The sequence below is a fragment of the Ursus maritimus genome, unplaced genomic scaffold (genome assembly GCF_017311325.1).
Source record: "Ursus maritimus isolate PB19 unplaced genomic scaffold, ASM1731132v1 scaffold_31, whole genome shotgun sequence".
Taxonomy (NCBI): Eukaryota; Metazoa; Chordata; class Mammalia; order Carnivora; family Ursidae; genus Ursus; species Ursus maritimus.
Genome location: NW_024425675.1, coordinates 16409418 through 16432236, shown reverse-complemented (window position 1 = coordinate 16432236; position 22819 = coordinate 16409418). Strand labels below are relative to the sequence as shown.

The 22819-nt window shown below is 38.2% G+C and overlaps 1 protein-coding gene across 2 annotated transcripts; it reads left to right on the top strand.

Annotated features, from left to right (window-relative positions):
* Positions 1–651: 651 nt before the first annotated feature.
* On the top strand, positions 652–22778 carry ARL5B (ADP ribosylation factor like GTPase 5B). 2 transcript variants are annotated; one of them, XM_008692060.2, is made up of 6 exons: positions 652–1035; positions 14258–14318; positions 15909–16056; positions 19029–19112; positions 20568–20719; positions 22375–22778. In XM_008692060.2, the coding sequence occupies exons 1-6, from the start codon at positions 987–989 to the stop codon at positions 22421–22423; spliced, it is 543 nt and encodes a 180-aa protein (XP_008690282.1). In that variant the 5' UTR covers positions 652–986; the 3' UTR covers positions 22424–22778. The 2 variants fall into 2 exon arrangements, with proteins under 2 accessions (XP_008690282.1, XP_040501294.1); XM_040645360.1 differs by lacking the exon at positions 14258–14318.
* Positions 22779–22819: the final 41 nt, after the last annotated feature.

Sequence of the window (22819 nt, the reverse complement as noted above, 5' to 3'; positions counted from 1 at the left end):
GAATATTAGATACGTATTTTTTAAAGTTCCCTAATCCGACCTTTTTCCTTGCAATTTCAGTTTCTTTGCTCTACGTACAGCACGCTTTCCCCTCTACTTTGTTGAACTGGAGAGATTACTGGGATTCCATTTCAGTTAAAGGAAGTTATTTTGTTTCGTGTACTTGGGCTCCTTGACAATTCCAAATGCATGGCAAAACTGGGGGGCTTTAAATTAATCACATAACTGAACTCTGTGGCCACCAGCATTCCATGGATCGTCTCCCGATCAATTCTATCTCGAATCACCGCAGAACCCCACGCCTGCCTGGACAGGGGTGACAGTAGTGAGAGAGAAACACCGCTTACTTCCGTGCAGTAACAGGGTAGCAAACGGCCGCTATTCGGTGGGAGGAACTGCAGTTGCCCCTACGTTAAGAGGACAGGTGCGCACCTGCCCAACAACAGAGACTCGAGAACCGGAACCTGGCAAACGCTTGCAAACAGCGACCAGTACAAACTCTAACGGAGGGAAACTCCCCGACTCCCACGTACCCAAAACCTCCCACTCAGCGGAGCAATTTGGAGCCCGCCCACCGGAAGTGAAGCCGGAGGAAACGCCACGTCGAAAGCGTGGGTTAACGTAAGCGTGCCGACGTCAGGCCCCGTCCTTCCGGCGATGGGTGGTCGGGACTCGGGAGGGGAGGCGGAGCGGAGGCGGGGCTTGGGGCTGGATGAAGCGCTGGTGGGTAGGTGGGTTCAGACCGAGGGGACTACGGGTCGGCGTTGGGCTCAGTTGGCTCGAAACAAAGGACTCTCCGGTAGGGACTCGGCGCGGTGTCTTCTGACTGGTAGCTGAGCGGCCGATCGAGGCTTCTCGGCCAGCTAGAGCCCTCGCGGCGCGGTCTCAGTAGGCTTCTCCTCGGTTCCCTACAGCCAGCGCCGTGGTGGGGGGCCCGGCACAGCGGCACCTGCTGCTGAGGAATCCCGCGGCCCGCCCAGGTGCTCATGATGGGGCTGATCTTCGCTAAACTGTGGAGCCTCTTCTGTAACCAAGGTGAGAAGGATGGAGCTGCGCAACGGCTCGACTCCAAGGAGGAGGGTCCGGTTGCCTTAGCGGACAGCCGGAGGCAGGGCTGTCGGTGGACACAAATGTTCTGAGACGCAGAGAAGTGATTTTCTCGAGGGGGCGGGTAGAAACTCAGTATTTTAGGCTGGGAGAAGGTGCAGGAGAGACTGGATGTGTGGGAGAAACGAGGAGTGGAAAGAGGAGGCATTTGGGATCCCAGAGTCCAAACTAAGAATTTTTGGATTTTAGCGAAGCAAAGCGGAAAGCACCTAGTGATACCTGGAGGTATTTTGAGGGTCTGTCTCTAATTAAGCATCCTGTGGCTTGCCCCAAGATAAGTGTCCGCCCAGAAACCTATCAACTTTTTTTTTTTGAAATTATTATTACTAGTGCTGCTTTTTTTCTACGCTGTTCTTTAAGCCAGTGCGCCTTCACGTTCTCTCTGATTTCGCCGGCTCCCTCAGACTCGGGAATGAGTTGTCCTGTGAGATGCACGAGTTTCCGGAAATCTGCATCCTAAACCCTTTATTCCTTTCTTAGGTATTAGAGAACTGAATGCTTTTGGTTCTCTATAGGAGATTGCGTGTCCTTAATTAGTCTAGAACAGGTTATGAGACATTTGCAAGTTGGAAGTCCAAAGGGCCAAGAAGTTGTAAAACCTGTTCTGAGTCAGAGAATGCGATGTGATGTCTTCTGAAGAGAGAAAATACACAGACGAAAAAGGGCCTGGCAATAGATAAAGTTTTAGGCATTCTTTGAACAGAATGCTTTCTTAGTAATTAGGTCTACATTTTAAATTCAGTTTCGTTTTCCATTTAATACCCGACGTAATATAAACCAGTGTTTTATGATGCTACCAATTGTTAACTGCCCGTGTGGTATTTTTTCCCCTGGATTTGAGAAGCCGTGAAGAAAATGAAATGGCTTTAGTTCATTTGTTCTGTAGATAAGAACGCTAAAATAGTCTTTTCCAAAGTTATAAATACAGATGTATGTATACACATATACAAATATGTGTGTATATGTAATCATATGTATATATGCAATTACCATAGATACCACACGTCAGGTGATTTCAGAGTGGTCAGTTTAAGTTCTTGAGGATATGTATACATTTAATACATGCTTTTTCAGCAGTTTTTATTTTCTAGTCCTTGTTACATGAGTTCACTACTATATGTAGAGCAGTATTTTAACACGTTAAAAAGTATAAAGATTAACACAATTATCATCTGCTTATCTTTTCCCATAGTTTAAGAAACAAAACATTACCAAAGTCTTTGTCCTTGTGTTACCTATACAACTCCTCTTTTCTCTAGTTTTATTACTGTTGTTTTATTTTCTTCTTTTTCTTTTTATTATTATTATTAAGCCTTTCTTAATTTCCTTAATCAGACTACAAGGGAACAGAGGGTGTAGGAGATGAAGAAAAACATTCACGGGCTGCTTAAAGTCCCATAATTGCTCAGGCCTCCTGAATCGCCCCTACTATTTAGAATTTTTCTTTTCCTTTAACTTTCCTGTTGAAAATTTAGAGCCAGTGGTTATCCGATCATTTTATCCTCATTCATGCAACTAACATTTAATCAAAGGCCATCACCAGTCTTCAGTTAGGCATAGGAGATACAAAGATGAAAAGCAAACAAAATATAACATAGTTACTCCCAAAGTACTCAAAGATCAGCAAATGAGAAGGGTGGGGAAAAATGCAGGATGGTAAATTTTTTAACAGGTAGGAAAGTGTGGTGATGATCACCAAGAAGCAAGTGATTAATTTTTCTCACGTGGTTCCTGGAAGACTTTACCGAAAAAGGTATACTTGTACTTTACTGTAAGTGGGAGTTTACTGGGCATGCGAAGGAGACTGAGTAAAAGGGGCATATTATTTTAGGCTGAAGGACTAATAATATGCAAATGGAAGAGGAATCAAATACTTGGGTACATTGAAGGAAGCTGAAAATAGTTTAGTTTGGCTGTATCTTAGTTGGCCTGTGGGGGGAGTTAGAGGGGTTGAGGTTGGAGAGGTAGCCCCTGGAATGCGATCACAGAGGGCCTTGTGTGTCAACCGACTAAGACATTAAACTGTACAGACCCGTTGAAGAGATTGCTCATTGTATGTTATTTTTTTAAGCTGGGGAATAATGTCATCAGACTGATCCTTTAGTTCTGTATTTTTTACTTTCTAGATCAACAAAATTAACTGACAATCTCAGCATTTTCCATTTTCACCACTATAATGCAGCTAATCCAGAGATACTCAGATCACTCAATCTTTGTTACATATTAGAATAATAAGCCCATGGCCCCATCTCAGACCAATTAGATCAGAATGGGGCAGGGTGGCCTGGGTGTCACTGCCTAGATGATTCAGATTTGCAGCCAAACTACGTGTCTCACTTTAAAAACTCCTTTCCCTTATCTGTTTTTCAGTATTTGCCTCTCGTCTCTTTGTCCTGAAGCATTTTACAGCACAAAGCATCTTCTCATAAATTTGATACCTTTCTGGGAATAAGTATGCGAAAGCGTGCTTGTCTGAGTAAAACTATGACAAAGTACACAGTCTCAGCAGTTTTGTATTGCTTAATTATAAGCTAGAAGACATTACTTGATGCAGTTATCAATGAAGGAAATAATTTCAAAGCTGATTATCTTTACAACCTTATGAATGTATCTGTTAATAGCACATACTTCCATATTTTTAATAGTATGCGTATGTGGAAATTTTAAACATTATCATTTGTCTTTTATGAGATATAATTGACAGAACATATTAGTTTCAGGTGTACTAATCATTTGTCTTATGGTAGAAGAGAAATTAGTACTTTTATGCCCTTATCCCTTAGCATCCCAATGTAGCGTTTTGGTTTAACACACACTGTCTTTTCATTATTGTGACTGTAAAATTTAGTTACTCCTGAGCCAGAGTGTGCTATAATTATGTTCCCCTTTTTCCTACAACTTTTTCCCCCTAGAGTAAATAATTACAACATCTCATTGCCTTAGTTTTCTTTGTATGTTTGACTGAGTCATTTCATTCTGTCCCAAAACTCTGTACAAAGTTTCCCCACATCACACTTAATCAGATGATTTATCCCTCCTCCCAACTCCCTCAGTATTCCCTTCTGCTCCAAACGGTGCTTGCTTCCCTCTCCCTGCTCCACAGCTGTGCCGGACTTGTCTTTGCAGTCATTCCAGGAATTTCCTTTGCTTTTCTGTTTTATTAGAACTTATGTCTTTATTCCTTTACTCTTTTTTTTTTTTAAGCACACGCTACAGAAATTTCCTGCAAAGGTGTCCAGAGCAGTAATTTTTTTGCGATTCCGAATGCCTGAAAATGTATTGTTTTCTTCTGTTTACTTTTGATTTATTATCGGGCTGAATATAAAATTCTGAGTTGGAAAACATTTCTTTCAGCAGGCTTTTGAAGGTATTGTCATGGTCCTCTAGCTTCCAGTGTTGTTAAAAAGACCAGTATCATTCTTGCTCTTGAGTGTTTCTCTTTCTAGTAGATTTTAGAATTTTACATTTATACCTGGTATTTTTAAATTTGCAGGATGTGTGCCTTGTAATATGTCTTTTTTATTTCATTGTGCTAGGCCCTATGGACCTTTTCAACATAAACTTGGATGTTTTTCGATTCTAAGAATTTTTTTAATTAAATTTCTCTTTGGATGTTTTCCTCTACTTTCCTGGAAATCTTATTGGTTGTATTGTGCTACTTGATTATCTAGTATTTGTTTTTCATTTTACTGTCTTTTTTCCTCAGTTCTAAGTTCTGGGGTATTTCCTTTGTCTTCTAATCTTCCTATTGAATATTTTGATTCCGCTGTCATATTTATGCCACGGTTTATTCATTTGCATCTTGACGAGTTGTAATATGTGAATACTCTTTAAGACTTTTTGTAGACACGTTTTCATTTCTCGTAGATGACTATCTAGAAGTGCAATTTTTAGATCATAGACTGGATATATGATTCGTTTAATAAGAAACTATTAGGTTGTTTTCCAGAGTATTATACCATTCTCGTACTCTCACCAGTGGTGTTTGAATCATCTACTTTTTTTTAAAGATTTATTTTTTTACCTTTTGCCTCACAGAGAGCATGGGCACACACACATTTGCGGGGGGAGGTGGAGGGTGGACAGAGGGAGAGAAGCAGACTCCCCACTGAGTGTGGAACCCAGCACAGGGCTCAATCCCATGACCAATGAGATCGTGACCTGAGCAGAAACCAAGATCCGGCTGCTTAAGCTAAGGCTGCTTAACCAACCGAGCCACCCAGGCGCCCTTGAGACTTCTACTTTTAACATCCTCCCAACAGTTGATGTCGCCAGTCTTTTTAATTTCAGTTATTTGGTTAGATGAGTAGCAATATCTCATTTTGGTTTTAATTTGCATTTTTCTAAAGACTTTTGGGTGTTAAGCACTTTTTCACATGCTGACTGGCCATTTGTATTTCTTTTGCAGAGTGCTCATATCCTTTTCCCATTAAATTATTTTTTTGTCTACTGGAATTGAGTCTTTTGTCAGATATATGTTTTGTGAATATTTTCCCCCAGTCTGTGGCTTCCTTATTCATTTTCTTAATGGAGATTATGCTGAATGGAAATTTTAAGTTTTGGTGAAGTCTGATTTTTCAACTTTTCTTTTTTTAATGGCTGTTGTTTTTTGTGTCCTATTCTTTTCACCTACAAGATTTGGCTTTTATACTTAGGTCTATGAGCCTTCTCAAATTATTTTGCGATTATGATGTGAGTAAGTGGTTGGGATTCATTATTATTATTATTGTTTCACATGGACATCTGCTTGTTCTAGCATAATTTACTGATGACTTTCCGTTCGCAATGGATTGCTTTAGAGCCTTTGTTGAAAGACTTAGTCTCATCTGGACCTTTCTCTTGCCTTGATCTGTATGTCCATCCCAATACTGTACTACACTATCTTGATTATTGTACTACTTCGTGGTAAATTTTGAAGTCTAATAGTGTCAGTCTTCCAACATGTCTGCTAATCTTTTCAAAAAATTTTAGTGTTCTCTGTGTTCTGCTTTTTATTTTACTAATTCCTNTGCTGTTTATTTCCTTCCATCTAGTACTTTGGGTTTACTTTACATCCCCCTCTCCCATCTGCTTAAGGGTGGGGTGTATGTCATTGTTTCTGTCTCTTATTTCATTCATATGTAGCATTTTAAAGCTGTAAGTGTCCCTCATAGGAATTGTGTTAGCTTCATTCCACAAATTTTGATTTGTTGTTTGTCATTCAGTTGGAAATATTTTAATTTTTTTAATTTCTTTTGACCTATGGATCATTTATAAGTGTTTAGTTTTCAAATATTTATTTTTCTACATAGCTTATTATTGGTTCCTAATTTAATTCCATTGTGGTCAGAAATATACTCTAAGATTTCCATCCTTTGGTCAGATTTATTGAGGCTTTTTTGTACTCCATCCAAATGGTCTGCTTGGTGCATGTACCTTTTGTGCTTGGAAAAAATGTGTAATCTGCAATTATGTGCAATCCTCTAAACTCTCTAGGTTAAGGCGGTTGTTAGTGTTGTTGAGATATTCTGTATCTTAATGTGTATCTCTGCTAGAGAGCATACAATGTGATCTTGTGTTTTGTTAATTTAGTGTGAAATTCTTTTAATTGTAATGTTTAGTCAAATTTATTGATGTGGTTCGATTTATGATACAGTCACATATTAAGGTATGCTATTTTATTATTTCCTATTTGCCCCATCTGTATTTGTTTTGTTCTCTATTCCTCCTTTCCTACTTTGCTTTGGATTGTTTTTTGTTTGTTTTCTCAGAATTACACTTTATTTTATTTACTGGTTTTTTTAGTGATCCTTTTTCCATAATTTTTATGGTCCTTAGGGATTGCAACATACATCATTACCTTTCCTCAATCTACTTAAGAGTTAGTAATGTAACACTTGTAACGTGGAAGAACCTTGAAACTGTATAGTAATCCCACCCCTCCCCAAGTCCTTTATAACCATGCAGGTTATTGTGCCATAGAACTGTATGTATAGGAACGCCTGGATGACTCCGTTGATTAAGCGTCTGCCTTCAGCTCAGGACCCTGGGAACGAGTCCCACATCTCAAGGGGCTCCTTGTTCAGCAGGGAGCCTGCTTCTCCCTCTGCCTGCCCCTCCCCCTGCTTGTGCACGTGCTCTCTCTCTCTCTGACAAATAAATAAAATATTTTTTTAAAAAAAGAATTGTATCTATATTAGTTACAAACTGTACAATACAATGTTATAGTTTTTGCTATAAAGGATCACATGTTCCTGAGTATTTTAAGCAAGAGTAAAATTTTCTCTTAAATTTACACATATTACTGTTTTTGATGTTTTAAGTTTCCATCTAGTATAATTTCCCTTCGAGCCAAAGAATTGTAGCATTTTTGTAGTGTAGCCCTGTTGGTGATGAATTCTCTTAGTTTTCTTTTATCTGAAAGGGTCTTTATTTTGCCTTCATTCTTGAAGTATACTTTTGCTGAATATAGAATCTTAGGTCAATTTTTTTTCTACTTAGTGCTTTAACTTTGTCATTCCATGGTCCTCAGGCATCCATTTTTTTTCCTGTGAAAAGTCAACCAACATTCATATCTTTACTTCTCCTTATGTAGCCTGACATTTTTTTCTTGCTGCCTTCAAGATTTTCCCTTTATCTTTGGTCTTCAGCAGATTGGCCATGACATACCTAGCTTTGCTTTTTTTTTTTTAATTTATCCTGTTCGGAGTTTGCTGAGTTTCTTGTATTTGAAAATTTTATACATTTTTGCACTCACCCAGTTCACTTGTATTTCTCAAATACAATTTTTCCCCAAATTGCCTAATATAACCCATTAGTAAGTTATAAAGTCAATTTAGTGAGGACCAGCATTAAAACAAGGAATGAACATTCTAAAATTGAAACTATTACAGTATATCTCAGTTAGTAAAGGTACCATTATGTGAAATATATTTATAATTGCAAAATATATTTATAGTGTATATATATAACACGGTCATGGTACAACAAGTTTGAAAACCATGCATTCTCTCTGCCCCTTAGCATTTGCTTCCCATTGTAACCTTCCCCTGGGCAACATTCGAATTCTCTAGAGAACTGTATGAGTTAAATCAGTTTCGGTATTTCCTGTTGAAGCCTTTCTGGTCATTGCCTTTGTTCAGTGAGTTGGGGATGGGGGGAGTCTTTGGTCTTCACTTTACTCTGTCCTGGGACCTTAGTGTTCTACCTGCTTAGATTCTTTAATCTTCTTCCTCCTCTTGCTCCTTCTTCTTTTTTTCTAAATCTGTATTTTATCCCTTATCTACCAGAAAAGTGTTTTTGTTCTATCCAATAAGCTATTCTTATTTATTATTGTAAGATATTAAGACTTCGTTTTGTCATAAAGATGGGGAGGCATCACACTGGGAGACCATTAGCCAGACTTCCCAGTGTGTTATTTAACGTAAGACTCCATTTCCTCCTCAGTAACATGAGGAGTATCACCACTTTCTCGTGGGATGATTGTGAGGATTAACTGGCACAGTGCACACAAGTTACTCAGCCCGAAATTCTGTGGTACTCTTTTTTACCCTTGACATTTATCTCCTTATCTGAGAACTGGATTCTACGTTTCAGTTATCCTTGAGAATATTCCCATATGATACCTCCGTATCTTTTGCTTTGTACTAATAACGCTGTACTCTAAGTGCTTATTTATGTACCAGCCTTTAAGATTGTTGAGGGTAGAGAGAGCTTGCCTTGTTCGTCCTAATCACAAATGTTAAAGTCAGGCATAAAATGAACTCAATAAATGTTAATTGTTGAGTCATCGATTTACATAGCTGCTCTTAGCAAAATTTAGGTATCTAGGAATATGGGAACTGTGGTCGGAGTGGGAGGAGACTGAAGAATTTGGAAGGGGAGATAATAACTTTATAGCAAAAAAAGCAGGAAAACAAATGCCGCTCTTATCAGCGTTTACTAGAACAAATAACTTCATAGGACCTTAATTTCCTGTCTATAACATAAACAAGAAAAGACCCAGGTTGGTAGTTGTGTTTTTGGAGACCTTGGTTCCTCAGAAATGCCTTTGCGGGTGGGTCCTTTGTAGGTGAAGAGGTGGGAGAAAAGGAATAGATCTCAAGTTCCACAGTCTGTTCCAAGCTATAAAGTTTTATGATTTTATAATCAGTATAAGATACAGTTTGTTTTTTTATTGATTTTCCATTTTTTTCAAGAGCCAGACTTCCTTGGGTGCTCCTCATTGCTGCGCAGGCCAGCCTTCAGGTCTCAGATTGTGACATCCTGTCTTCTTTTTACTACCTACCCCTTGCAACAATTCAAACTCATTTTGTTTATATGTGAAATCCCAAATTTGGCAAAGGGCATTTTTATGTTTAGTTACAAAGTTGTTTACATACTCTGTGTTCATATAAGGCTCTCGTCATGTATCTAGAAGGTAGCGATCCCTATTTCATTGCTGTTCTTTGGGCTTTCTTATATTTTAAAATTAAAAGTTGATCATTTTATCACATTTTGACAATATCCAGTTTTAACATAAATGTTAACACACTTTCCGCTTTATTAGCACTGCTGATATTTAGCGCTTCTCATATTTTCCTTCTCTTGTGTTTGTCTATTTGAATTATTTGGTTTTCTATATAAAAACTACAATTTTTTTTTCACTTAGTATCTATACTAAAGCTAGAAATAGAATTTAATAATTTTTTTTCATTTGGTAAGGTAAAAGATTTTCTTTGATTTTTCTTCCATTTATTTTTTTGAAGTTCCTTTTTCCATCATTTTTCTTTTTAGCCATCTTTGCCTGTGTTTGTCCTCAAGCAAGTGCTCTTACTAATTTTCTTTTGAAGGCTCCTTCTGTATAGGCTTTATGTCTTTATGCCCTGCTTACAAAATAGTATGAGCCAACTTTTAAGGACATCCAAGAGAACAAACACTGTAGCCAAGCGTGCAGGGAAACTTTTGTGTAATCACTTGATCAAAATTAAACAAAAGCTCTGCACTTGCACCTTCATTTAGTATAAATAAATGTGCTCTGTGTTGACTCTGGAGATTCATGGATTAGTAACACAGAAGTGCTCTTCTCTCAGACCTCTGTTGTGGGAAGAGGTGCCGCTTGGTCTCCTGGAAGAGATTTCCGGTGAAATATGATGGCAAGGTGACTGTCTCATGGTGTGCGGGCACAGTTTACGAACATTCGGATTTGGGCTGCCTGGCTGGCCCAGTCGGTGGAGCGTTCAGCTCTTGACCTCGGGTTGTGAGTTTAAGCCCTAGGTTGGGTGTAGGGATTACTTAAAAATAAAATCTTTAAACGGACAAACCATTTGGATTCATTGTAACTCTGATACTTATGGTAGTGTCTTAACCCAAACCTTACTTGGTTATCCACGAAAGTTTTAAGTTGTATACCCTCTGTCCCCAACATACACATTTCTGGCCTCCAACAGGGGCAGCTTCTACTCTGACCACATACTGATTTTAATAATGCTACTGAAACAAACAAACAAACAAAAAAACCAGTAAGGAAGGTAAACTTCTATAATTACATTTGCAAAATTCATTCTAAATAGTGAATTTTGTATTATCCACGTTCACAGTTTTCCCTATTTAAGATTATACAACAATCGACTGTCTCAATCAACTAAATATTTCATTTTTGTGGAGAGTAATCGGAGGAGTTAGAAGAATCTACAGCTTATGTATGAAGGTTGAGGACCGGTTGAAGTTGTAAAAATATACAGTTGAATAGTTTTCTCCTCGCAACTTGAGACATTTCAGTGGGTCTGTAAGTAAAAGTGATGTTAAATGGCTGATGCTCGTCCGATTGGCAGCAGTTCAAACATCTGACCGTTAGGATGGATTCTTTCTCACCTTAACCGAGACTGAGTTGAACTATAATGATATATTTTGAAAGTTTTTTTTTAACCTAGTAGGTAAACAAATAATAAAAATTATTGCTGGGTCATATAAATAGTACAAATTTACAAGCATCTCTTTATATCTGCTTTTGTTAACTATGACAGGTGAAGGCAACTTTTATCATGACCAGAGGAAGTCACTAACCTAGTTTAGTTGATATTTTTCTGTTTCAGTGCATAAAATAAGATTTGTAGTGGCCCGTTGATTTTGCCCAGCCAAAAAGACAGCGATACAGAGCAAGCACCTTAAGTCATGTTTTTAATATCAAGCAGTATCCTGTACGGCCACATGATTTATACCTTATTAATCTGGACACCACTGGTGGACAGTTAAAGTAACACATTAATTTCCTTTTCTGCTTACAACAAGAGTATGTGTCAATGTCCGCGTTTTTGTCATTGTCCCTTGAATAAGTAAAAACTTTACTAACTAGCATTTGGGAACTAAAGGCTTCCGTCATTGGCGTACTCGAGTAGCAGCGAAGGACGACGGAGGCATTTGAAGGAAGACGGAGGAATTACAGTTATGCCACAGAGTACAAACAACTCTTATTTTGTACTTGGCTTTTTAGTAAATGCCCTTTGAACTTGATTTCCCTCTTACCATACGGATGACGTTAAAGAGATTTTTTTTTTCCTTCAAAGAAAAGATTTAAAATAAACTCTGTTACTTCATGCTTTTAAAAGACATTTAGCTCTTTTCTGTTGATGATGTTTTGTTATATAGACTCAGGTTGTTGATGATAATATCAGAAGATAGGCCTCGGTTTAACTGAAGGATTAATGTTAATACCTTCATTGTAAGAGTTGAAATTGTGTGTTTTGTCTTAATTGCTAGAATTACCTGTTACTGAGTGGGGAAAAAGGAATCTGAAAAAGACCTTAAGTTAATCATGCAGTTGAAACTAACAGAACTCATACTCTATCGCCCTTCAGAGTTTGTCACCCCTGACTTAGATCAAATTGGGCACCATTCTTTCAAAATGATATATTATGAGTTTTGCCATCACGTGCCTTCGGTACTGTGATCATCATCATAATACAGAATGTGAAGCAGAGGGCAGGACTCTTCGAAAGTGGCCCTGGGTGTTGGTTCCCTTCACTTGCCTCAACAGTGAACCAACCACCTGATACTACTTCTGTTCCCCTCTCCCGGCAGAAGTATCTTCCCCCCGAGTTTAGCCTACGTCCAGACTGGTGGCTTCCTCCTTAACTCCTGCAGGGACCCCGTGGTCTCCAGATGCCAGGCAGGTGGTTTCCAGCTTTCACCAAAATTTAGAATGTTTGTTCTTCCACTAATAAAAGGGTTCTCATTCTTGTACTGGAAGGGAGAAAGAGAGGGCGACACTTAAAGATTGGCTCTGTTAGAAATTAGGGAATATGCACCAAAAGAGTCAAAAAAGGAGAATTGTAGTGAGTTATAAGAAGCAAACAAGTTTTGTTCTGTTTTGTTTTTGGCAGAGCAGCTTCTGCCATAGTGAAAAAAGCCCCTCCAGAAGACCATGTCATTTGTCCTGCAGTGTGATTGGCAGTACTGACAGCGTTCAGGTCGTTAGAAGGCACAAACATGATTTGTCACCTAAGAACTTGTCTGTGAATCGTGGTCCCTCTTTTTGACTGATACAGTCAAAGTAACACTTCAGAGTAGGAATACGATATGATAATTCGATTAGATGTATAATCAGAATTTTGACATTCATCACAGGTTAACAAGAGGAGCAGGGTTCTGATATATCAGATCATTGGCTAAAAATAAATCGATCATGTTGTGGCTCCTACAGAGGTTCTTCAGTAGCTCTTTAAGCATTCTGCCCTGGGGAAGAGAGGTATCTTCTGTAAAGGGTAAAATCTAGAAAAGAGGATTCTAGAGTGTTTTCGCCTCTGTGTTCAGGGGAGGTTTCAGAATTGTACCACTTAACAGGATAATTAGATGGGCTTTAAAATCTGTGAAACGGGTGACTGTCTGTGTGCATGGCTCCAGAAGAAGTTGGAAGACGTTTCTGTCGCATGAAGAGCAGGAATAGTATCTGCTCAAAAGAGTTGTAAAATCCAGGGGTGCCTGGGTGGCTCAGTCAGTTAAGCATGTGCCTTCGGCTCAGGTCATGATCCCGGGGTCCTGGGATCCAGCCCTACGTTGGGCTCCCTGCTTAGCGGGGAGTCTGCTTCTCCCTCTGCCCCCCCCCCATTGTGCATGCTCTCTCTCTCTAAATGAATAAAATCTTTTTTAAAAAAAAAGTTGTAAAATCCAGATTGAAAAATCATTGTGGACTAATTGCTTATTTATCTGTAAATTAATGGAAGGAATAAGAAACTGATTGAGAGTATGTTGTGTGTCTTGTTAGTGACAGGGAAACCTTTTCAATTTTTTTTTTATTTTTTTTATTTTTTAAGATTTTATTAATTTATTCGACAGAGATAGAGACAGCCAGCGAGAGAGGGAACACAAGCAGGGGGAGTGGGAGAGGAAGAAGCAGGCTCACAGCAGAGGAGCTTGACATGGGGCTCGATCCCATAACGCTGGGATCACACCCTGAGCCGAAGGCAGACGCTTAACCGCTATGCCACCCAGGCGCCCCTCAATTTTATTTTTTAAATTGGATTTCTTCATGAAAGGAAGAAAAAAATCTTGGTTATATATATGTGGGAGAATTTCCAGGTGTAAAAACAACTTGATAAAAAGTTAATTTGATTAGCAGAGATGACAAGTACGTGTGTAAAACAATTTTTTTAAAGATTTTGTTTATTTATTTGAGGGCGAGGGGGTGCACAGGAGCAGAGGGGAAGGGACAAGCAGACTCCCCAATGAGTGCAGAGCCCAATGCGGGGCTGGATCTAAGGACCCTGAGATCAGGACCGGAGCCGAAGTCAAGAGTGACTCTTGACGCTTAACACACTGAGCCACCCAGGCGCCCCAAAACAATTGTTTTTTTAAACTTACATTTTAAGTCATAATGCCTTGTCAGGACCAGAATTTGTGTTTTTCCTCCCAAGCTCAGTATTATATAAGTAAGCAGGTTCTCTTGTACTCCCCTCCTGTCCATTATCTCAGTCTCGTACAAGACAGCCAGGTGGAGGACTTCATACCAGATTGCCTCACTTAATGCAGGTGACCTTGACACCATGAAGTTCTCTTTACTCTGTATTTTAAGAATCCAGTAATAAGTATCCAGTGAATGATTCTCATTAGAAAGCTAACTAATAATCATTGTTGAAAGCACGTAATTGTAGTATGCAGTAGTGTTAAATGTTTATGGTTTGTTTTCTTTTTGTAGAACACAAAGTAATTATAGTGGGACTGGATAATGCAGGGAAAACCACCATTCTTTACCAATTGTAAGTATAGTTATTTACTTAAACAGTTTTCATTATTTTAGTTATTAGAACTAGTTTTATGTGATTAATAAGGTACCATTGTAATATAACAGAAAAGCTCCAACATACAGTTTTGTATTTTACCAAACACAAAATGTGTTTAAAAAGTGAATAAAACTGCTGTATGTTTGCTAAAGCCTTCACAAACCCTTGTCTTTTTCTGGCCTTGGAAGAATTAATATTAAACTGAAATAAAGCACATGTGATAGTGCTGGAGTGAAGTGATAAAGTGCGTTTCACTTAATTCTTCCCGCACTGCAGTTCATGTGAATAGATGGGTATCTCTAGAAAGCTTATTGCTACTCTCCTGACTAATAGCTCTGAATTGTTGAACGTGGCCAGACTTGTCAAATCAAAAGAAATGAAGATCACCCCTGAAAGTACTGCTTTTCTAGCTTGCAGCAGGGAAAGGCTTGAGACTTTCAGAGAAATACATTAATACTTGCGGGAAGTTTTACAGCCCATCAATCTGCTTGTCAAAGTAGCTCCCATTATCCTTTCAGTGTTCATGAAACGATGCACGTTAAGCAGTGGAAATGGATCTGTGTCCCAAGCATTTTAACAAATAGTTATTAGATACAGTACACCGTTGTATGACTCTTATCTCTTTCCACCTCATCTTAAATGTATCAGCTGACAGCTCTCCAGAAATACCTCACTTACGCAATGGCTAATGTATTTTTCAGCTACTTTGCTAAAAGGCTCCTAACCTGTGGCTTGTTGATTTAGAGGCAAATAACTGCTTGTTTTACTTTAAAACATTCATCCATTGGCCATTATGTATTTTAATATGACTTCGCCTGTAAACGTCAGATATAAACATTTCAGAAACCTGTCAGTTATTGAAATAATTTTCCACATAGCTTCAAAAATATACATAAAACCCAAGAGACCGTACAGTTGTAGGCTTCTTCCAACACAGTACCAACTTACTCTAGGCAAATACGTATTTGTTGAATGAATTCATGTATCTTAGCCAATAATTATGATAATATATATGGTATGAGTACTGGTGTCCTAAATATATTTATAGTTATTTTAATTAAAATTGTCATTTGCGTATAGCCTTATCTTTTTAAGGCTGTAGTTTAGGTTAACAGGCCTGAGTCTCAATTTTCTCACCTAGACAGTCTTCAAAATTACACATAGCATACTGTTCAGTGGTTGCTACTTTGCAAGTGTTGATGTCACAGTCACCAGGAAATGCACTCTTCCAGGAAGGGGCACTGGTTCTGCTCTGATAACAGGGCATGGTGGTATTGGAATTTTGGCCACAGAAATACAAACTCACAACACAGTGTTCCTTTCTTTCCAGATCAAGCCTTTAGTTTATTCCACTAGAAGAAGGGGGAAAAAAAAGGTCTTCCTTCAGGAGTTGTTCTCTGTCTAGAAATTTTTTTCCACAAATGTTCTCAAAGGTTCTAGTTTTGATGCTAATGATTACCATCATCGGTGCAAACAAGGAAGGGTGATTGGTACTAAAAACATAGAGTGAAAACTTCCTTCAGATTCTCAAGATTTACAAAAGATTTTTATGGTGTCTTTCAACAGCTTAATGAATGAAGTGGTTCATACATCTCCAACCATAGGAAGCAACGTTGAAGAAATAGTTGTGAAGAACACTCATTTTCTCATGTGGGATATCGGTGGTCAGGAATCACTGCGCTCATCCTGGAACACGTATTACTCAAACACAGAGGTATAGTAAGCTTCCTTCTGAATTTTAATAAAAAGAACCAAAGAGTCAACCCAGAAAATAGGTGGGCTGCACATGAAGACATACCGACACTTGCTTCTCAATAAGATCGTTTTCTGTAAGGAATTTGAGGTTTTCAGATGGAAGAGAAAAGGCAGGTAGAAAGAGTAACGCGCACTGTCTATTGTGGGTTTACCCTGGCGCAGTCCCCAAGTTCATGTTCACAGTAATCCTGGCACATCTCTACTGTTGGAGAAGGTGGAGACTGGGATCAGTCAGGTAACCTGTCCCAAGATCTCACAACTTTATGAGGCTCGGGTTGGGGAGGAATAAAATATTTTAAGCATAATTTAATACAAGATTTCCAAAATATTCGAATTTTGGGTGAGCTTATATTTTAGTTTTTATAAAAGTGGATTTACAGTCCCCCCTCCCCCCAGATTCTCAATTGTTTCATTGTTTTACTGCTTCAGAGCCAACCTGGGAAACAGTCTGGACCAGCTTCTATTTCTGTTTTTATTTCTTGTTAGAGGCAGATATTTTTAAACCAATGCAGTGCTATTGAGAGATTTATCCTTGAGTATATTAATGTACAATTGGCATCCGTAATTTCTCCTTACAAACAGGTACCTCTAACCAATTATTTTTTTCTAAAATGAAGCCTATTAAAAATCGAGTGGGGGGGCGCCTGGGTGGCGAGTCATTGAGTGTCTGCCTTCGGCTCAGGGCGTGATCCCGGCGTTCTGGGATCGAGCCCCATGTCGGGTTCTTCCGCTGGGAGCCTGCTTCTTCCTCTCCCACTCCCCCTGCTTGTGTTCCCTCTCTCGAAGGCTGTCTCTCTCTCTCTTCAAGTAAATAAAAATAAAATCTTTAAAAAAAAAAAATTGAGTGGGGTTTTGAAGGGAGTGTGCAGAGGAGGTGGGGAGTTGCAAAGAAGTTTTGGTGACTAAGTTTCTTTTTAAGGTAAATCCTCGAGATTTATATTGCAATAGCATGAGTATCTATATTCCAGTACAGTTTGTGACTGTCAGAACGAAGTGGCGTATCACAGATCTTTAACAGTGGTGGTAGCACTTAATTCTTTTTATTTGCAGGGGAAGATAGGATGGTAAGCACATACAATTACAGGTTAGCTTAATACATACTTCTATCATAAAATAACATTCCGAAACTGAAACATGTTGGAAAGTAAAAGAAAAACAACCTTTTAGCATGACTGCAGTTGCCCCTTGGACAATGCAGGGGTTAGGGACACTGACCCACTTGCACAGTCCAAAACCCACGTATAACTTGACTTCCCAAAAACTTGACTGATGGCCTGCTGTTGACCAGAAGCCTTACCGATAACATAAAGAGTGGATTAGCACATATTTCATATGTTGTACGGATTACATACTGTATTCTGACAATGAAGTAAGCTACAGAAAAAAATGTTATTAAGAAGATCATAGGAGAAAATGCGTTTACAGCACTGACTACACAGTTAAAAAACCACATTTACGGGGATCTGCTCAGTTCAGACCCATGCCGTGCACCTGTATGTAAGAGCACAGCCCTCCGCGCCTGTGCGAAGCTCACAGCTACCTGCAGGCGAGAGGGAGGAGCCGTCAGATGTGATGAGTAGGTTAGGGCTGCTTCTAACTGATCCGTGTGTATTTGTAGTGTTACAAAAGGGTAGTTTCTGAAGTCGCAGAAACTCTAGAAGACTTAGCATGGGTCCAACATACATTTGCATGGAATGGTTGTTTAATAAACTCTTTCTATAAGAATTTCAAAATTGCTACACAAAGACCCCTGTCCTCTACTGCAACACCCAGCACAGCAGCTAGCATTTGCCATCTCAGATGCCGGGTAGGGATCCTGTCTGTGTGGTGTTTCCCTGATGGCTTTGTTCACCCTCGTCAGCTTTTAAGTTCCTTACCTTGACGAGCCCCCAAAAAGCCGAAGGTCTCCGTCACAATGCAAGGAGTTGAGCTGTTGGCAGATTCCTGACACACTCCTTTCATTAGAGTCACTTCCCCATATTCAGTCCCTGCTCATTCTGCCATGTTTCTTATATTTCTTCCCTCTAGTCTCTTCCCTTTTATCCCCTTTGAAGCCCTTCGCATTTTATATGCAGATCACTCTGGTTGTCTCTTTGCTGAATTTTAAGGTCTTCTGAACTATCTGGTGTCACCCTCCCTCTCTCTCCGTTTATTCTGCGTCACTCCTCTATTCCAACCTTTGGCATCGCTTAATCTCACTTTGTAATTTTTTCTTCTTAAATATTCAGTTAGGGGCCCTTTGCATTATATCTTCTTATTTTTCTTACCAAAGATCTTTCTATTTTTAATGTACAAGACCCACCTTTTTTCATAGGCACCTTTAGCGGCAGCTTTCTCCAGTCCTCTTTGCTTGCTCTTAATTCCACCTGCATCCCCTCTAGCGTGTTAACCGCTAAGTAGGTGTGTTTCTATTTAGCACAGGTTTTCTGGGGCTTTTATTGTTGATCTTGTTATGTTGAACTGTCTTGTTCATTAGTTGTTTTTTTTAATTTGTTTCTCTCTTCCTTTCAAACTTGTGTGCTCCTTTCTAATAGGCAGGAGACTGTCTGAAACATTAAATAATTGCCGATTGCTTAAATGAGCGATTATAGAGTACTTTCAAGTTTTAGTAAAAGTTATTAAAATTACTGTGACTTTCTCTCTGAAAATTATTTTTTATTACCTGCATTTAAAAATAAATCTTAGTGTTAGAGAGTATTATGTATTAAGACATCACCTTTTTAAAATAAACTTTGGGCATAGTTGTTATTTGTTGAAATTATGTGTTATTAACATTTGGATTTTACAGTATAATATAAACGCTTTATGATGAAAAAGCAGTAGACCATTTATGGTAATGATGATGTCATGTGAAGAAAGTACTCTCACTTGAGAGTGGTTTTGCAGAAGACTTCAAGATTTCATTCAATTTTCTTTCTAATTGTCTTCTAGTTCATCATTCTTGTTGTTGATAGCATTGACAGGGAACGACTAGCCATTACAAAAGAAGAATTATACAGAATGCTGGCTCATGAGGTAAATTTTAAAAGCAAACAAACCATGGAGTAAAGATATCTGTATACCAGTTGTGCTTTTTTACAAAGATTATGGACTTTGCTGTTGGTTATTTCTTCGTTAACAGAATTTTATATTTTGATGAGTCTTAAAGTCAGAAAGTTTCATTACATTTTCAAACTTGAAAAAGCTCAATACATTAATTTGTAGGCTATTACTGTTATTGACAAGATTTTTCAAAGTTTAGACCACTTATTCATGCCTTAAAGAGTCTGATAAATTAAAGCAAGAAAGAGGAAGACTTAAGTGTTTTTTTTTCCCAAGAGTTTATATTAACTGAAAATTCTTCAGTGAATAGTTTGAGATCACTTAATTCTATTTCAGATCTACAAAAGACTTAGATAATAAACACATTTGTCCACCACCCATTCAGTGTAAGATATGAAATAGCTTAGGCGACCCCCCAATCTCATTTTCTTCCTTTCTCTCAAAGAATTCTGTAAGAATTATGTTATCCTAAAAGTCGCGATTACCAATCCCATGTATATTTTTATACTTTCCCTACATTTTTATTTGTCAGTAGTACAAAATATTATATTTTGTTGTTCATAAGCTCATATAATGATAAAGATTTTTTTTTTCCCCCGGTAACTCAGTTTTGGGGTTTTTTTTGCACAATATTGTGACTATCCATGTCAGAACATAGAGCTTTAGTTCATTCTTTTTGACAGCTATATACAGTTCTAGAGTATGATTAAACCACAGTTGATCTATTCTTTTTTTTTTTTTTTTTTGATCTGTGCTTCTATTAATGAACATTTAGGTTATTTCTAAATTTTGGTACTGTGAACAATTCAACAGTGAACATTAATGAATGCAGTTAGTCTATACCAATACTGATAAGTAAAATAAGTATTACCCAGCCCTTACCCTCAGTCCTCTTCTTTAAATTTGGAGAAATTCTGTAGTATTTGGTAATGTATTACCATATTTGCCCATTAGAGTATTGCTTATAGAATTTTAAATCAGTGTTTAAGACGCGTGTTTATTTTACTTTTAGTTTGACCCCTTTGGTCCAACAATATAAAATAGCCTTTGATTATCTAGCTTATGTTAATAAGCCTATCTTTGTTAGAATCAATCATTAAATCACTTATTTGAGAAAATTTATTTTCATTTCAATACAACTTTTATTTATTTATTTATTTATTTTTCAGTTTTTATATTTTAAGTAAGCTCTAGGCCCAACATGGGGCTTGAACTCACAACCCCAAGATCAAGAGTTGTGTGTTCTACCAACTGAGCCAGCCAGGCTCCTCTCAATAAAATTTTTTAAATTAAATATTACTGCCTAATCATTTTAAAGTAGAAGGATTTCATTATAACTGTCCACTTGGGCATATCTGACCTTCCTGATGCATTAGTTTAATTTGAATTATGGTATTTCATGTATTAAATATTTCATATTCATTGCAGGATTTACGGAAGGCTGCAGTCCTTATCTTTGCAAATAAACAGGATATGAAAGGATGCATGACAGCAGCTGAAATCTCTAAATACCTCACCCTTAGTTCAATTAAGGATCATCCATGGCACATTCAGTCCTGCTGTGCTCTAACAGGAGAAGGGTGAGTGCTGTGAGTGCTAAATGATATCAACTTTTCTTCTTTGATCCTGTTCCCTTTTTTGTTCTTAAAAGATAGTTTTTGTATTGTATTTCAATTTTATAAGGTGGAAATAATTTTAGTCCGTTACTGTTGTTAAGTTACAGTTTAGCAGAGTTATTAACACATTTTTGGTAACTTTTAATATAAACAAAATGTTTTACTATAAAAAGTCAGTAGCAAACATTTGGATTAAGTTGTCACAATCCAGATTTTTAGTTGCTGTTCATTTCTTGCTTATATCATTGACTAGCGGCGGGGGGGGTGGGGGGGACAATCGTAATGTTGCCTGAATTAAAGAGGAAGCTTCAGAGAAATTTCACATTTTCTGTAAAGGCTTAATTAAGCATGAGCTCTCAGCTTTCCACAAGAGTACATCTTTCTAATCAGGAGTTGTTCATGGGGCATACTTCAAGACAGGAAACGTTTGAGATACATGCTTCTTGTAGTGTATTCTTCTTTCCTAAAAACTTGAGTTTGGATAGAGTAGGCCAAAGAGAACCAAGGTGTTAGACATGACTTATCCAGTTGATTTCCAGGAGCTCTTTATCCTCTAATCAACCTGTCCTTCTTAGTTATGCTCATAGTAGAAATAGCTTTTAATACAGTAGCTCGATCTGGACTTCTTTGACCTATCCTTCTAAGACTAGACTATAAGCATTCCATTCTTCAGAATTTAGGAGGGTAGGGCAGAGTTCCTTTTTTTTTTTTTTTTTTTAATGATTTTTTATTATATTATGTTAGTCACCATACAGTACATCCCCGGTTTCCGATGTAAGGCTCGATGATTCATTAGTTGTGTATAACACCCAGTGCACCATGCAATATGTGCCCTCCTTACTACCCATCACCGGTCTATCCCATTCCCCCACCCCACTCCCCTCTGAGGCCCTCAGTTTGTTTCTCATAGTCCATAGTCTCTCATGTTTCATTCCCCCTTCTGATTACCCCCCCTTTCTTTATCCCTTTCTTCCCCTACTGATCATCCTAGTTCTTATGTTCCATAGATGAGAGAAATCATATGATAGTTGTCTTTCTCTGCTTGACTTATTTCACTTAGCATTATAGGGCAGAGTTCCTTTTGCCTTTCTGTAGTGGTTTCCGTTTTCATCTTAAAAGAGGGAGAGGAGTATTTGCAATCCTGATGGTAAAACTGCCAAAGCAGTTATCTCCAGGATGAGACTGAAACCATTTCCCAATTATTCAACTATAATCTGATTACCATCATTTTGATTAAGTGAATCTTTTACTTAAAAATTGCACTTCTTGGGGCGCCTGGGTGGCACAGCGGTTAAGCGTCTGCCTTCGGCTCAGGGCATGATCCCGGCGTTGTGGGATCGAGCCCCACATCAGGCTCTTCTGCTGTGAGCCTGCTTCTTCCTCTCCCACTCCCCCTGCTTGTGTTCCCTCTCTCGCTGGCTGTCTCTGTCTCTGTCGAATAAATAAATAAAATCTTTAAAAAAAAAAAAATTGCACTTCTTATGGTGTTACCTACATATTTCACTTACGTGTATAAATCATTATCACAGTGTCAACATTTGGGTAAGACTTAAAAATAAGAAGTATGCTTTCACTTACAAGTATTTCCATTTTGAAAATACTTCTATCTTTTGTTTCAGGTTATGCCAAGGTCTAGAGTGGATGACGTCCCGGATCGGTGTGAGATAACTTCTTGCTTGGAAAGAGACTGCTCTATTTATTCTGTGACATGAACATTTTCCTAGTACTTCGGCTGCTAAGGCAGCAGCATGTTTAATTTATAACAACACAAACCTCTATGAGCAACACTTGAATCAAGTGCAGCTGAACTGGAACATAAAAGATTTTTTCTTAACTTTTTTTTAATGCACTAAATCTTCAGTTGGATGAACGTGACGTGTAACTATGTCTTCAGCAACCTAATTCTTCTGACTGCTGATTCTAATTCAATGACTGCCTTGTAAGAAATGTTGGTCATCTGTTTAATGTTTTCTGAAGTATTGTAATAACTTTAATGACCAGTTTCTTTCATTTCTTGACCACCCCCTTTGACAAAGTAGTAGTGGAAATCATCAGGTACTGCTT